The 16,669-nt window shown below is 44.7% G+C and overlaps 1 protein-coding gene across 1 annotated transcript in view; it reads left to right on the top strand.

Annotated features, from left to right (window-relative positions):
• prmt3 (protein arginine methyltransferase 3) overlaps positions 1-12,565 on the top strand; it is a 45,618-nt gene extending 33,053 nt beyond the window's left edge. The window contains exons 14-16 of the mRNA XM_079216443.1: positions 4,343-4,393; positions 5,162-5,249; positions 12,293-12,565. Of these exons, the coding sequence (XP_079072569.1) occupies positions 4,343-4,393; positions 5,162-5,249; positions 12,293-12,402 (249 nt within the window). The 3' untranslated portion in view covers positions 12,403-12,565. The remainder of the gene's footprint in view (positions 1-4,342; positions 4,394-5,161; positions 5,250-12,292) is intronic.
• The last annotated feature ends 4,104 nt before the right edge of the window (positions 12,566-16,669 follow it).

Consider the following 16,669-nt stretch of genomic DNA (forward strand, 5'->3'; position numbering starts at 1 on the left):
GAAGGTTGACCTGCTCCTCTCTGTTTATCAGCAGTAGTGGTCGAGCTCGTCATCCTCCATAAAATACTGGTCATGATGACATGCTGTCTAGGCGATCACATCTAGTAGCATTGAAAGGCTTTGAGGTTTGAGACATGACTTCAAAATTGTTTATTTTTAGGAAACGCTGCAGGAGGAAATGTGGCCAGAGTTAGTTTTTCCCAAATCTCTAGAACAGAAAAAGTTATTGTGACCATTTGTCATGAAATGGGGGAACAAAGCGCCCATTTTCACCTCAACTGTGTCCATTGCTTTTTGTTCCTCGAGATAACAGTGAACACGGCTCAGCTGACCACAGTCGGCGTGAATCTGGAGCGCCTCTAAATGTCACAGTTCAGTTGTTTCATGTGTTCTAGAGTGAGGAACGGCGACTGGAGGTGCGCTGCGGCCGTGTCCGATTCGTGCTCCACCTCCCCGGAGTGGCAGCAGTCGGGTGGGGAGGGGGGGTGTTCACACCAACCCGCCCGTGAGGTGGTCCTGCTGGAAGCCTCCACGCCTGGATAAACCCCATCAAAAGCGCATTAGCCCTCTCTTCTCCCTCCCCCTCCCTCCTTTCCCTCCCCTTAACTCCCCCTACGTCGTATAATAGTATCTGGCCGGGCCACGCAGCTCGCTGACACACAGCCGGGCGAAAGGGGAGCGATGATGAATTGCTCCCCTGTTGGTGTTATCCATGATGATAATTATTAATCCCCCCTCCCCATCCCCACTCTTCCCAGAGAATGGGGGCCGGAGAGCTGCAGTGTAGCGGAGCCTCCTCCGTCAGGAAGCCCACTGTCATCACTTATCACAGACAGAGCCGGGGCCCAAGGCTAAACGCTGATGAAAATGAAAAGCGCTCGTTCTGATTTTTTGTGTGTGTGTGTTAAGTTTACCCACTTTTCTCCTTCTTGCACTCTCTGTTTGTCTCTCTCGCCTCTTTACACCTCCCTCACTCTCTTCGTCCATCATCTGCTGGGAAACGCAGGCCTCAGATACAATTTAATAACAGGGTTGTTTGTTAAAATTATCATAATTTAATGGAACACACATGTTTTAATTTAAAGTTTCTGATCATTCAAGTGCAAGGCGACAACCGGAACAGTGGTCATGTTTTGGGGTTTTAAATCAAATGACTTTGTGTAGTGTGAAATCCGTCGCTCACAGCAGTGTTGTAGTCTCCCCGAACCAAGACCAAGTCATGACCAAGACCAGAGTGTATCCAGACTAAGGCCAAGGCCAAGGCAGGGCTGGATCGAGTCAAGAACATTACAATAAAATGTGGAACGTGCAAACTATTGTTGCTTCTCAAATTGGTCTGAAAGATCCACATTCCCATTAAAAAAAACCCACATAGAGTTCCTCATTCACCTCTCTTATTGCCACGTATATTTCTGTCTGTCTGTGTACAATGAGAAATGTCTTCTATGAACAATCACAGTGTGGATGTCAACAAATACATCAGGCGATTTGTTGTGGTCTTGAGATAAAATCCTTTTTGTATGAGACGAGGCCTTCGAAAAGTGCTTTTTAGTCTTCAGAGACCAAGACCGATCTCGAGTCACTACAGAACTGGCTCGAGTTGCAGAAAGTGATCACCAACTCGGACATTTTTAGCCTCTTTCAGCTCATTGTTTTGCTGACACGGCACATTTACTGTTCAGTTTCAGCACTGATGAACCTGATTTCCTTCAAACAGGGTGCCGTTTTTAGCAAAGAACCTCTGATAGCTCATTGCACTACATCTCCAGCACCAAACAGCTGACTGAGTTCGCAAGTTAACAATAACCAAGTGAGGGAAGTGGAACGTAAAGCAAGCTAAAGAGTCTGATATTTTTGTTATCAAAAAATAAATATATATTGGTCTTCAAAAGGTGGACATGAACATGACTGTTGCGTAGATGGAAAACAAATGTTTTCTGACAAGTTGGCCATTACAACTTAATAAGCATTGATGGGTCAAAGGCTGCGTGCGTATCAATCGATGTTTGAGAGATGGAGCTAAAAGAGGGCAATCAAGCAAAAGTCAGAAACAAAATACTGCAGTATGTACTTACATAGGTGGTTTTACATAGTACAAGTGAAGATTGCTGCAGCTGAACCCCTTTCTGCTGTTGAATGACTGTTTTTAGTTCCCATCTGGAGTGAAAGTTTGAATCTGGATATGCCGTCTTACTGGGTGCCTTAAAGCCATCATTAAGTTCTTTCAATGGGCCCCAAGAAGTTTGAGAAACTATCTTTCCTTCGGCCCCGTTTAAATCAGAGGGCATTAAAAGCGGTGATCAGCTATCGGCTCGGTACAGTCTGTATCAGATGTGAGTCATCAAGGTCTTTATTGCTTATTGCTTACACATCTCTAGTGTTTTATACTTTTTCTTCTTCTCCCAAATGTGATGTTAATGGAGAAACGAGGGGTCGAGCTTCTCCCGTTTACATTAGTTTTTTGTATTTGCAAGTTTCACTCAGTGCCCCACATTATAAATTGCCCGTCTCGCTGTTGTGTGAAAGTTGCACAAACGCCGAAGTGACAATCAATCTCGCTTACGAAGCGTTGTCACGGGCGAGGCGCATTGAGGATGATCTCTGCCTCCCCGGCTAGGAGGGGTGAATCCAGCTCTGCCTGACGAGTAATTACGGCTAATTTCCTAATTACCTCGGTACCGAGCGTCTCCGTGGCGTTCATTAGAAGCCATAATTGCATTGGGGTTGACATGCTCTTTTATCCACTTCGGGTTCTTTTCTTGGCGGTTTGGTTGTGAGCTAGCGTTCCGCCCCTGTCTGTCTGAGTCGATAAAGGTTGATTGAAGCCTCTGTGTGTTGGATTGTGTTGGACACGGCATCCGGATAATCTGAGTCTGTGTGTGTCTGCATGTGTGTGTGCTGTGTGTAGATGCGCAATGGAAAAATTTATCGCTCTTGGCCAGTTTTTTATAGAAGCGATTTAAATACAATTTTGGAGGCTTTTATAGAAGCTGTGAACAGATGTTTAAAAAAAAAAAGTCAATAACTAGGAAACCGTTTCCCCAGCTTTCACATTATATTACAGCCACTTTCCCTTTTCCTGCTCCTATGTCCTGTATGTCTTCCCCATGTCTGTTTTCATGTCTCTACTGTCTTCTTTCCTCTCTCCTGTCCCCCTGTTCTCTCCTCCTCCCCCCCCCCCCCCCCCTCCATTGATTCGGCTCTTCTTTGTCTCAGAGAGCTGGCCTCCAAGTTGTCAGCTGCGTCAGGATTAAAAGCTATTAGTTCTGCATCATTGCCACTACAAGTGCGCTCCTGAGATTGATAGACTGCCTCTCTCTTCCTCCGGTGGGGGGAGAGAAATGGGAGGAAAACAAGCCCGGGGGTGGTTTTTACCTCACATATCTGACAGCGGTCACCTACAGGCACTCTGGACCCGGGACTCTCCCTTCAGTCCGTTGTCGATGTGTGAATTGGTGTTTACTTAGTTGTGTATATAGCTCTGCAAATCCACATCAGCAGAGTGTGTTTTACAAAAAGACTACATTAACATGCAGGCATTTTGTGAATTGGAAACCCCAATATGGAAGGAAAAGAAGTCTGAGTTCTAGTTTCTTCTTCTTTGGCTTGCCAAACTACTGTCTACATAACAATGGATTCCCTTGGAGCACAGATTTGTCAGTTGTCTAATTTGCTTTTCCCTTAGTGGGCATTATTCAGATGAACACACACCTTCCTGTTCATTTGAAAAAAGAAAAAAAAAACACATTAGTGTTTATTGTCGTGTACCCATTCCTCCTCTGTGCCGAGCGTTTTCACTTTGCTGTCACCAAAATAGCCACCTTTGCTAATTTTATGTAACAAGCTGGAATTCTTTTTGTCATTGTCAGCAAAATTGCCTCTGTGTCGTTGGAGGCGGCCACATCATTTTTTTTTTCTTCTTTTGTCCTATGACAAGTCTCCCAGATGAGGTTGTTGTTGACTCAGCCTCCAGGAGAAGCCCACTTGGTTTGAAGATAGGAGTCACACTCGCTGTAACAGGGAAGCCCATATAGTTCCCAGACCACCCACACACAGGCACATAATGCAATGGTACGCATGTCAAGTGAACTCATCTAAATTCTTGTCCTCCTTGAAGCTAGGTAAGTACTGTAAAGATATCTGTAAATATTTGAACAGTAAAATGTGTTCCCAGTGTGGTTTTACTGCCTTGTTCCTCAACTCATTCATTATTTTGCTCATTAAAACCCCGAGACCTCCCGCCTCTCTCAGCGCCGCATGTCAAGAGTTGCAGCGTAGTCAAACAAATGCAGGGGTTTATCGCTCTGTCACATTCTAACACGCCCCTCATATTTCATTGCAGGCAATTGTCGGCTACTTTGACATTTTCTTTGACAAAGGCTGCGGCAACAAGGTAAGCGGCGGCGGCCACGGCCAAGCCATTTAACGGAAACTCAATTATGTTCACGCTTTGGCGTGTTCCTCCTCCCCGAGGCGTTCGCTGGCAATCGACGGGCGTCCTAGCCGACTGCTGATATAAGCACTTACCCAGCAGAGCCGGCCAGTTGGAACAGCCGACCGCCAAGCTCTGTGAGCAGCATAGATATGCCCCGTGATTGCACTTCCTATTGTACCTGAGACTCAAACTGCACGCTGTGGACGGCCCACTAAATGCCCATCTCTAGCAGCAGCTAAGACTGGAGCAATGTAACGTGGTATGATGTGTTTGCTTCATAAATACAGTGCAATTAGGTTTCATTTATACTGCAGACTCAGCAATGAATGGTTTTAGTTTAGGAGTGGATTGACCCCCAATAGAAAGCATGAAATAGAAGAAGCTCTTGTGCAGCTTAATTTTAATACAAACAAGACTCCTGCAGAACCTCTAATAGTTTTTTTTGTGTTTTTGAGAATGTGACACTTGTGTTTTGAGTCCTTCCAGGTTTATTGATTTCAACTTTATTTCTCTTTTCCGTAACTAGATCGCAAGGACTCGCATTAAACAACGAGCATGTGAATAACATGGTTTCCCATTTAGGCTCAAATTAAGGCTCATTGCTTTTGTGTTTTTTTATAGATTTGAAAATTCATGTCCTGAAACATCCACAAGTTGTTTAGCTTTTGCCATAAGGAGCATCGGTTTGTGATGTTTATGCTCTTCTTTTTTTTCACGTATTATCAGGTGATGTTCTCCACGGGTCCTCTGGCCACAAAGACACACTGGAAACAGACAGTCTTCCTCCTGGAGAGGCCGGTCTCTGTCCAAGCAGGTCAGTGACACACACACACACACACACACACACACACACACACACACACACACACACACACACACACACACACGACTACAAAACACTCAACATGCAACATGTACCGGGAGGTTTTGTACTTTAGTCAGCTCTCGCGTACATATTCTAAGAGTTTACACGCGTGTCCCGTCTTGTGTTTCATCGAGGTTAGCGTCGTGCGGGTCTATTTTTCTCTCGTGGTTTTATTTGCCTATCTGACGGTGCGTCGTAGCGAGCTGCGGCAGGTGATCTGTCTACGGTGGAGATGTAGTCGGGCTGGATGACACCCGTTATCTGTCACCCGCGGAGACAGCCAGGGATCAAAACAAATCACACTCGGCCATCAAGAGGCAGCATGTAAAACTTAATCTTATAGCCCGGTTGTAGGCCTCTGAGTCATGACACGCTACAAGAGCGGCGCTTTGTAACTGGCCGGTGAAATATTAGGAGAATCGGCATGTCAGCAAATTTAAGTATTTTTGAGCCGGTGCGGCTCAGCAGTGTGGATGTTCTTTTGAAGTAACTGTCTGCAGGTTCAAACTCCAGCAAACACGACAGAGCATCTGTCGTGTTTGCTGTTGGTCTGTGGTGAAAATATCATCAACCGGCCGTGAACGTGGAAACTTTAGTCAATTTTTATTTTTTTACTGTAGTGGAAAATATAGTTGGCCTAACAAATCTAATCAACTTCAAAAAAGAAAATATCACAAAAACCTTGTTATGACATTGACGTACTTAGGAAAGTACAGTATGTTAAATCACCAGTCGATGTCTAACACAGTGGACTACATCTTAAAACGATGTTAGAGACTACTTTTAATAGAAGGAATTGCACACTTCTCGTCTTACCACTAAAAAATGTGTTCCACTTCCCATTAGCAATAATAAAAGAAAGCACCTTTGCCTAAATATATCGACTGAAAGGTTTTGCTGCCACAGCATCAAACCTATTTCATGCTCATTAAGGCCAAACGTCTGATTGCTCAATGCTGATTGCGGGGGAAAAAATGGCGATAATATCGCCACCGTCCACGGCGCCCGCAAGGAGCATGAAACAGGTTATACTTGGTCCGGGAGGCCTTCTAGCTCATGGAGACTAATACGACTATTTAGCGCAGTCTTCTCAACTTGTGCTACTGTTCCACTATGTTTTGAACATTTACTGCTGCGCTGTTGTTTAGCAAAAGTAACTTAGTCTGTCTTTCATAGGAAGGCAAAGTAAATAGTCACACTAGCATCTTGTCCTGACTTTTCACCTTTTGAAACCATTTCATCTCATAAATGCATCACTTCCTGTGTGTGCTGGAGCATTGGTCCCAGGAAGGACCAGTCTGAGGGATTTTAGATCAGAAAAGGTCAAAGCTTTGAACTAGAAACCAGACAAAACTTTATCGTTTTTGGTATACGGTGTATAATGGTCACTTTCTCTGTTACACCAGTGCTCAGTCATGGTATATGCCGTGAGAAAGACTGTGTGCGTTGCTGCTGTTCGCTCGAGGCCGTTATCATAATGGGAATCGCAGATGCGTCCGCTGATGTGGGGACGGATGAGCCCGGGGAGCGTCTGTCCACTTGCTGACCAGATATTGGATAGAGTGTACTGTAATAAATGACCTGCGGAGGCGCTTGATGTCCGGCGGCCCTGAACCCCGCTCAGCCGGGGCGATAAGAAACCGCCAAAACCTTCTGACGGCACTCAAAACGCTTATCGCCGCGCTCCACCGGGTCAGATAAACGCAGCCGAGCGTGAGAGCTGACGACGACAGGACGCTAACACGGGACAGAAGTAGACGCGCATTTCATTTGGTTATCTCTGGCGCGGCACATCAGGCTCCGTTCCCCGTTTGACTCGAAGCGGAGTGGACTGGAAACACTAAACTGTCAGTAGGTCTTTGGTGAACTGTCTCTGTGTGCCCCATCGCTCCAGTTCCCTGCATAAGTGGGTATAAATAATCATTAGATCGACGGATAATTATTTCTTAATACACAGGCATGGTGGATCATGATTTTAGATTTTGATGACCCCACGGCCCTTAAAACACACTATGCATTTAAACTAATGATAGTGAAATAATTAGTTTGCTGTTTCTGCAGTGTAAAAAAAACAACATGGTACGTCTTATACGTCTTCTTTTCATACTTTAACAAATACAAGTCTGTTTTGTATCAAATGCCAGCCTGGTCTCCGAAAAGTTGCTTTCCCATGAACAATGAAACTGAATTGTGTTTCGCATTTTCGACCCGTTTTGACGCATCACAAATACGTTTGCGATCATAGTCTGCGGAGGCCGAGTTAAAGATGGATGATCGGGTCGAACAAACACAGGACTTTCACCCCCAGAGGCCGCCGTTTTTTAATGTGTCTGTCCGTAACCTAAATAATGTAACAAACTTATTTTAAAAATGATTTTGTTGCGTTTTTTTTTTTTACATTTACAATGTTGACCACATATGTCAAACTGCCACCTAGTCCAGGAGAAGAAAAAAAACATACCTCTCTCTCTATCCCCCCTCCCAATGTAATTTGTAGGAGACAGGGCTGCAAACTTACAAATTTGTGCAACACGTACACACAATTTAAATCAGATTTTTCCTTCCTTACTCTCTCTGTCTCTCTCTGTCTTTTTGAACTGTGAGCCTCATCTCGCAGTCAGCAGAGCATCTGGGCTCTCGGGATTACTTGGGGGCATAGTGACAAATCACAGCATTAGCCGAGAGACACGCGGCGCACACATGCCGAAGCTCTCAACCAAGTCTCGGCTCAAACCGACGTCGAGTATAAGGAGCCGCTCAGTCCGTGCTTCATACGTGGGCCGCGCCACGTGCGAGGAGGACGACGACAAGTTTATAGGAATAACAAAGCGAAGGAGGAAGAGTGCGAGTTGAGGGAGTGAGCGGCGTGTTATTGATGAGCTCGCTCCACCCCGGCACCCTGACGGTCCCCAGCCTCCTCCAGGGGCCGTAAACCAGAAATTGAGTTTTTAACAGCATTCCGGCTTCCTGCTAGACTCCTATGGAGTACTTTATAACACACACACACACACACACACACACACACACACACACACACACACTGTTCCTTCACACACTAAAATCCACAAAAGTACTTGAATGCTTCTATACTAAACTCCCCTCTGGCTGTAAGAGAAAACTTCCTAAAGTCACCTTGAAGATCACAAAACTCTTTCACTCTCTCTCTCTCACACACACACACACACACACACACACACACACACACACACACACACACACACAGTGGCCTCTCCTCCTGGGTGTTGACTGAGAAGCACATTCAGCTGTGATCGGCTGCATCGGCCAGGGCATAAACATCCAGTCGGTTCGTTTTAATACCAACTGTGTCCGTGGTGATTCATCACGGCGAGAGACCGAATCCCATTTGATGTGTGTTTTGTACGAGTGCAGCAGTAATTAACTCCGAGGCTGCGCTTCTGTGGGAGGCGCCGGCAGGAGAGAGAGAAGGCACGCACGCAGCAGGCCGGAACAAAACATCCCTGCAAATCCTCGCGGCTGGCAGCGTAATAAATTAACAGCGAATCATTTGTCATGCTCCGGTGTGTTTGTGTAGCTCGAGTATTGGAGAGGAGGGGTCGTCTTTTTTTTTTTTTTTCTCTCACAGCTTTACCTCCTTAATGTACTCCAGAAAAAGGAGGTCACTTGTTTTTATATTTTATTATTATTTGCAAGAGATGTCCCATGATCCTTGAGGCGAGTCGGTGGCCTGGTTACCACGGGGCGTTTGTTCCTATAAGGGACTCTGATTGGACAAAAGGGGTGTTTTTTGGTTGTTGTTCCCACCCACTTTCACGAGTCTCCGACTCCGTCCCGAGTGGTGCTGGAGCTGTTCTAGATCTCCTGCTCTCCCCGCCCTCACCTGTCCCGCCCGGCTCACTCCCTCTCGCTCACCTCCGTTCCCCCGCTGGTTTTTAACTCCTGTGGTCCTTGAGCCGGTCCAACAGGCAGCGGCCGAGCCAACCTTCAGGTCCTTCAGCTGTAATTCAGCACACTGGCTTTGCGTCTGCAAAGGGACAAGCTGGCTCAAATCGGCTCGGCTTTCTATCTATGCACATAAACAGCAAAAGGCCTAAGACGTGTACAAAACAAAAAAAGACTGGAGGTAGACTGGGGATGTCAAAGAAATGTGGCTAACATTGTTGCGCTCCTGAAGTAAAGAACATCACATGCACATACTGTAGGAACGCCAGGGAAATGGTTAAAATGTACATGGCAACAGTTTAAATGAACCACTAATGCGAGCCGTGTATTTCCTGTGTAATTTCATGGGGGAGAGGCTGCGTTGGGCTGTTTTCTGCCGGCCCGGTTGTGCCTAACGACACTGGCATGTTGATGTACGACATCGCGGCGAAAAAAGCCCGGCTCCGTTCCCCGGCTCATTTCCACACATGGTTAACTCTTTCTGCCGGCATCTGAGTGGCCAGTTTACTGAAGCCTCCTCCGCGGGGAGTTTGGTCTGACTGATTACAGCAGAGTACAGAACAGACGATACTTTAATGTGAAACACGAGGGCTTAGTCGGACACTTTTTCTGTGAAGTTACTTTGTGGGTTAAACGTCCCACACCTCTTTTCTTTTTTCTTTCAAAGGTCAAGCAATTATTCTTTTAACTTTTATCAGCCCCAAAATGTGAAAAATGTGAAATATGATAAACTTTTTTATATGGTTTCAGAAAACGTGAGATTCAACAATCATTAGAATTGTAGAGAGTATCTCCACCCAGAGCTGTAAAACAGACTGGGTCTTTCAGGAGGAGGGCTTAAAGAACAGATGCTAAAATAAGACTGAATTCAAGTATATTCAGAGAAAGAATATGTTACATTTTAACATTAAGGAAGTAATACTAGCAGAAACCCCAAATACAAGAATGAGAGTGAGCATGATGTGTAACTTCCACTAAAATTCGAAAATCGTTTATGTTGTCTGAACTACTTTCGTCGACTGAAAGTAATTCACAAAGTCATTAAATCTATTCAGATAAATAGCTTCTTTTTTTTGCCGGCATCAGTCTGTTTCCTCACTAGGTCGAGGAAGAGAGGTCCTTGTATCCGTGTCATCTTTACACTCAACTGTATGCTTTAGGATTAATTGTGGTGTTTTCCTAATGGACCGTTGTGGCTTCGCCTCCCAGAGTTATTTTTTTTAAAGAATTGCTCATTTCTTTGAGGCAGATCCCAGCCTGAGATCTTTGGGTCCCCCTCTTAACCGACCAAAGTCCAGAATGAGGACTATATCACGGAGCTTTAAAACAAGCTGGACTGGCAGCACCCGGGAGCGGCGCCAGCAGCAAAGACTCGTGGTGGCAGCGGCGTTGGCATGGTAACGAGTGAAACGCGACAGCGGCTATGGCGAAACACTCCGGTGGAGAAAGCGCCACAGTCAGCATTTTCTCTCCTCCTCTAACCTCCAGCGATGAGAGAGTGTGTCTGTGTGTGTCTGTGTGTGATGCTTGTTTGCCGTGTGGGTAAACATTCATTTACCTCCAGCAGTCAAACGTGAAGTTAATCAGTGATTACACGTCATAATCATCAGCGTCCTCTTCCCGGCCTCCCCGTTTGCTCGCACGTCGCTCTGTAGATGCACTTCCTCCCTCTCTCTCTCGCGCTCTCTCGCGCCGCCATCTGGAGATTTCCGCGCGTCTGCACGCACTCTCGCGCCCCATCTCACTTATTAACATACATTAAACCACATTGCCTTCACGCACTTCATCATTTCTGTAAGCGCCGGTGAGTCTCTGCTCGTGCTGCAGAGGCCTGAGCTCAGCAGCACTGAGCTGCCGCAGGGCGTCGGGAAGATCTCTTTCTTTACGAGCGGTTATTCGTTTGCTCCTTTTTTGTTATGGAACCGCTGATCGAGCTTGTCCATCTTTGTTTTATTTTATTTTTTATAAGAGTCTGATATAAAGGCGAAGACGTTAAGGTCATGATATACACGCAGGTCGGGTATCAGACGGAAATCAACTGAATAACAGTTTTATTTACTTTCTCTTCAGGTGAACAAAACCTAAATCCAGAAACAACCTGTGCCAGCCCAAGACAAATGTAACTGGTTTTCAAGGAGAGAAAAACTAAAACAACAAAAACAGTTATTTGTTTATTTGGGAGTCCATCCCACATACATGGTATTGCCACCTTAAATACTCATTAATTATAGTTTGATCTTGAGACATAACAACAGCAACTTTATGTCTTCATATAGCACATATACAGTATTTTCAATTCCTTTCTCATTTTTTGTCATTTGGTCTCATAATGTGAACATGGAAGAAAATAATCAGAGGTTGTTGTTTTTTTCTCCTGTCAGGCCGGCGCTGAGCATCTGTGGCCCATGTTTTTTGCGTTGTCCTGTTGCCGCTAGTCGTTCCTTGTTGGCCGACTCAGCATGTTGAATTGGTGACGGAGCCCGTCAGAGAGAGACATCCCTCTGATTGGCTCTTCAGTTTAAGCAAACCAAGCCGTGAGAAGAGAAAAGGAAGCGAGGAGAAACGAGCAGGCGACTTGAGAACAGCGGGCACATAAATGTATGCGTTTATCGCAACAGCGGCCTGTATGTTCGCAGTCCGAGGTCTTCTGGTTAAAAAGATTGACGAGCACAGAATACCGCCACCTGCTGGTGTGGGGAGTCGTTGCAGCAATCTGGCTCTGTCGCCGGTAGTTCTTTAGTGACTTTTTGGTGTGTCTGGGCCGCTCTACGAACCATTTTGAGTCCATCTTTGCTGCTTTTCACTCCACTCTCTGCGTTTTCTCCCAAGTCTTCACCTTTTTCTTTGCACTCGAACGCTTGGTCGATGTTCGACAAGAAACCTTAGCGCGAGAATTAACTCTAAATGACCGTTGACCTTACCGACATAACAATCTCTTGTCGGAAGTTAAGTGAACAAGTAGACGCGCAAACAGATATTTCATTTTTCATCCTCTCAAATTCACACAAAGGAGGGTGGGCTCCATTGTAAAAGAAACTGTGCACTGATACTGGTACTTCTTCTTTCTCCAGGGGAGGAGCTCCGGGGAAAGATCACCGTGCGTAAAAACAAGAAGGACCCTCGCTCACTGTGGGTCACCTTTGACCTCGGAGACAGGAAGCAGACATACAGCCTGCAATAACGTCCTCCGTCGCGTGGGTGAAATAACATCCAGCAAACAGAGCCCACTTTTTAATGGACCAACCCTGTATTCTCAAAACGGGAACAGGTGGAAGTTAAACATTTGATTTTGATGTTTGGAATGTTAGGATTGTTTCTGTGCCTTGTAATAAAAATAAAAAAGACGTACATTTAAACTCTGTTCTCCTTGTGAGTGTGTTTAATGAAGCATAAGTGAACATGATTCAACCTGAAAAGGAGCATTTATAGATGTCAAGGTTACATGTACTCCTTGTTTCAAGGGCAGTCCAATAATAATGTGAAGTAGGGACCAACTTTGTTGAAATGTAGTTACAATCTGTACACACGACAACCTCTTTCCTCTCTGACCCTTGCTTATATATATATATATATGTATATATATATATATATATATATATATATATATATATATATATATATATATATATATATATATAAACCACATATGTAACCTAACCTGAAAATCCTTAACTTTTAATTCCAGTTTAGCCCAGTTTTAACATCAGACCACGTTCATCATGCACCATTACGCTCATGCGTCTCCCGTCTGATCAAAATGTCCAACAAAAGAAAGAAAAGCAGCACTCTCCGTTAAGGAGATTGTGTGCCTTTGCTCAGTATTTCTCTTAATGTCCCTTTACTTCCTCCTCCTTATTGTCCTACTTTGAGCTGCGTGAGATCTCACCGGGGACGTCATCCATCTTCCAGGAGTTTACTGGGACAATGCGAAATTCATTTTAAACTTTAAAAGGGATGACTGAAGCCTCTTTACACGCTTCATTAAGCAGCTCTGGTTACAATTAAAGGTTTTTCATTCTTTCTTTCTTCCTCCTCTGTCTGAGATGATGAATCCTGGACTGTGAGAAGGATAGTGGTCTGGGAGGAGGAAGAGGAGGAGGAGGAGCAGATTGAGGGGCTGACTGTCTTATTGGTGATTTTACAGTCGCCTCCTCTGATGTATGTCTACAGCTCCTGTGTCCTCTCTGTACAGTCTGGTCTGAGAACAAATAGGACGTACTCTCATAGGAACAGCCATTTCTCTTCTGGAATAAGAACCGTTGAAACTGTTGATTTCTTTTTTTTGTGGTAAAAGTGCTTTTAAGAAGCTGCTTTTGTTCAGAAAGAACACATCATTTATGTAAATCGTCTAACAGGCAGCCGTCCATCATGAGGCACATAGTGAAAGAATAATTTTGTCTATTTTCATGAATAGTCTATTTTGGTTTATTTACATGGACATTTATTATTGATCATATAAAAAGTCTAAATAGTTGCTGTTGTTTTTTTTGTTGCTTTTCTTCACACTTTGTTTTTGTGTGTCTTTGTGTGAACCATGTTGCCTTACTGCCTGTAAATTGAAAAAAAAAAAAAAAAAACCTTTACAGAATTTACTTCATATTCTTGATTTAAAACTAACAATCCCCCAAACTTAAAGTGTGAGGCTCCATCAGCCTCACACTTGATGATGATGATGAGCAGTGGGCCCCTGGGTGACCTCCTCACGCGGAGCCACTGCTTCAGAGGGACGCGGCTTCTTATCAGTCAGGCGACAGACAGAGGGAGTGATCAATTAATTACGCGCGCTCGTGTAAATAACGAGCGCGAGGAGTTCAGCTCCCTGGTCAGGGCTTTTTAAGTCTCCACCAAAAAACAAATTACATAAATCCAAATGACTACAAATGGGATACCAAAATCAAGAAATCAGTAGAGCCTTTTTTAAAACAATGTTTTACAACCATTGATTTTGGACATTCCGCTGCAGAGAACCAGACACGTGAGCTTTATTCAGCTGCACGTGCGCAAAGCTCTGCAAAACCATGTTGCTTATTGCAATGAAACACTTCCAATCCTCATGAGAATCAAAACTAGACGTTGTGTGTCCGTGCGTGCGCGAGCGCGCGCGTGTTTAGAGGACTCTTGAAGACGAGCAGAAATCAATTACAATTATTCTCTGTTGACAATGTAATTAAACTCAAGGCCGCGGCTAATTCTCCCGCTTCAGCCTCTTACCTGGCGCCGACTGAGATTTACAGGCGGAGGGAGCGCGGCGGCGCGCGGCGGGTGACCGACGGCCCGAGTGGGACTCAGCGTGTCCCGGTGTAACCACCGCTGATCCCAGCGGGGAGACTGCCTCAAACCCGCATCAGCTGTCGTGAAATCCGCACAACATCCAGTCTAGCAGACCACTGCATTGGCCACTTAATTTCAATGAGCCTGCAGAAAAACGCAGACGAGGATTATCTGGATGAAATATCAGCCTATTTTCATTTATTATATATTATTTATTTATTGAAATTGTCTGTATTTATATATATAAGAAACACAGGCCCGTGGGGGTGGTGCATTAATATAGCAAAAAATATACAGATTTTCTTTTTAATTGTATCGTGTTTTAATGTGAGGCATTTATCCTGCCTTGTACTGCTGTGTGGCATAACAAAAAGCCTAATTATTTTAAATAATAAATATGAAAACACCAATTAAATAATCTAATGGTAATACATTATTACACAAATTTAGACATGTATTTATTTGTATTTGCCCACAGGCCTGTTTGGTTTGACTGTCGCCTTATAGCTAGCTAAACAACGTGGTTGCTAAGCAACTAATGGGGCTATAATTGGACTGTCAGGTCTGAGCGTCCATGTTGTTGACTCAGCCAATCAGAGACAGCCGGAGCGATTTCGCTTTAAAAAAAATGTGAACGTTGCTGCAAAGTGTCACTCAATACGAAATGTATTTTCCTTCCTGTGTGTGTGTGTGTGTGTGTGTGTGTGTGTGTGTGTGTGTGTGTGTGTGTGTGTGTGTGTGTGTGTGTGTTTTATGCGTGCTTGTGTATGTTTTGTCCTATAAGCTTCACGTGCACTCTGGCTGTGTGAAGGTGTTCTGCATGGAGGCCTTAACTGTTAATAACGACCCTATTTAAAGTTATCCTTAATTGATGAGACAAACGAGGTCACTCGTTGGGTGAGTATTTTGGGTAAATCCCACTCAGGACTTTCATATCCGTTTAAAAAAAGGGAGACTTGGAGCATGGTATATGCGCAATGCAGTGTTTTCGAATCTATGGCACCTTTTTTTTTTCTCCTTCTCCCCTCCACTGTCACTGCTTCCAGTCCAGCTCCAGTGGTTCGCCCTGACACACGTGATTTAAAAAAGAAAAAAGAAGAGAAAGAGGCCTTGTCTCTTGCGTAAGACTTTAACAAATGAGTAGCTTCATAAAGACCTCGCCCACTTTTTTTTTTTTCTTTACTTGATCAATGCTATCGGTGACGCACGAGGGGACGTAAAGAGCCTTAAGCGCGTGCGGGACGTGCGTAAAACCCACCAAATGTAAAATTAATGTTCATAGTTCACACCATTTACAGCACATGGTCTTTTTAAATGATCTTTTAACGCTATAATGTACTTCTAAAACGTAAATGTATATATGCATATGTATTGTCTGTCTCTTTTTAATAATATTTACAAAGACCATCCGTCTTTGATGTACTACAACTCGAATGAACACGTCTCCAACTAATGCAACCTTTGTTTCCATAGTCGAGTTTCTGCATTTTGCAGGCCTAAAAGGTAAAAGACCAAAGTGTTTCCGGCATGAAACCAAAGAATCGTGTGCACTGCAAATGCCTCTTTCCCAGGAGTGGCTACTGTAATCGTTACTGTACCAGAGAAACACGACTCAGCTGCACAGTGCAAACATTATTTAGACCCTGCATGCACCCTGATGCATTAGATCTTCTCCAATAAAAGCCCAAACCTGGAAATCTTTATCCCAAACGAGCTGTGTGCGTGCTGGCGTGGGACGCGTGCGTGTGCGTATGTGTGTGTGAAGCATCCTCCACACATCCCCAGAGACAAGTGTATTAATCAGCGTTGGAGCGAGTCCATCCAGCGCTCACGCATGCCGTGCGTAACCGCAACGCACACAATCCACGCACAACACGCGCCCCCGTCGTCTTGGCTCAGGTTGTCCCTTTAAAAATCCGAATCCGAGGCCAATGATTTATCAAACTCCTATTATCAAGAAAATGTCACGGGAAGGGCACCTTGCGCTGCACTGACGCAAACTCCGGTCTTTCCCACGGAGCTATAGAAGAGCTTTGCACTTGGTGCTTTTGCGCGGCGACAAGCAGTCCAGCTTCCAGTCCTCTCTCCTTCTCCTCACAGCTGTTTCCAGCCTGCCAGCAGACACCTGCAACAACAAAATAATGGTAAGTGTCCCAAAACACTTTATGTGCTTTTCC

This window comes from Taurulus bubalis (genome assembly GCF_910589615.1).
Source record: "Taurulus bubalis genome assembly, chromosome: 4".
NCBI classification, from domain to species: domain Eukaryota; kingdom Metazoa; phylum Chordata; class Actinopteri; order Perciformes; family Cottidae; genus Taurulus; species Taurulus bubalis.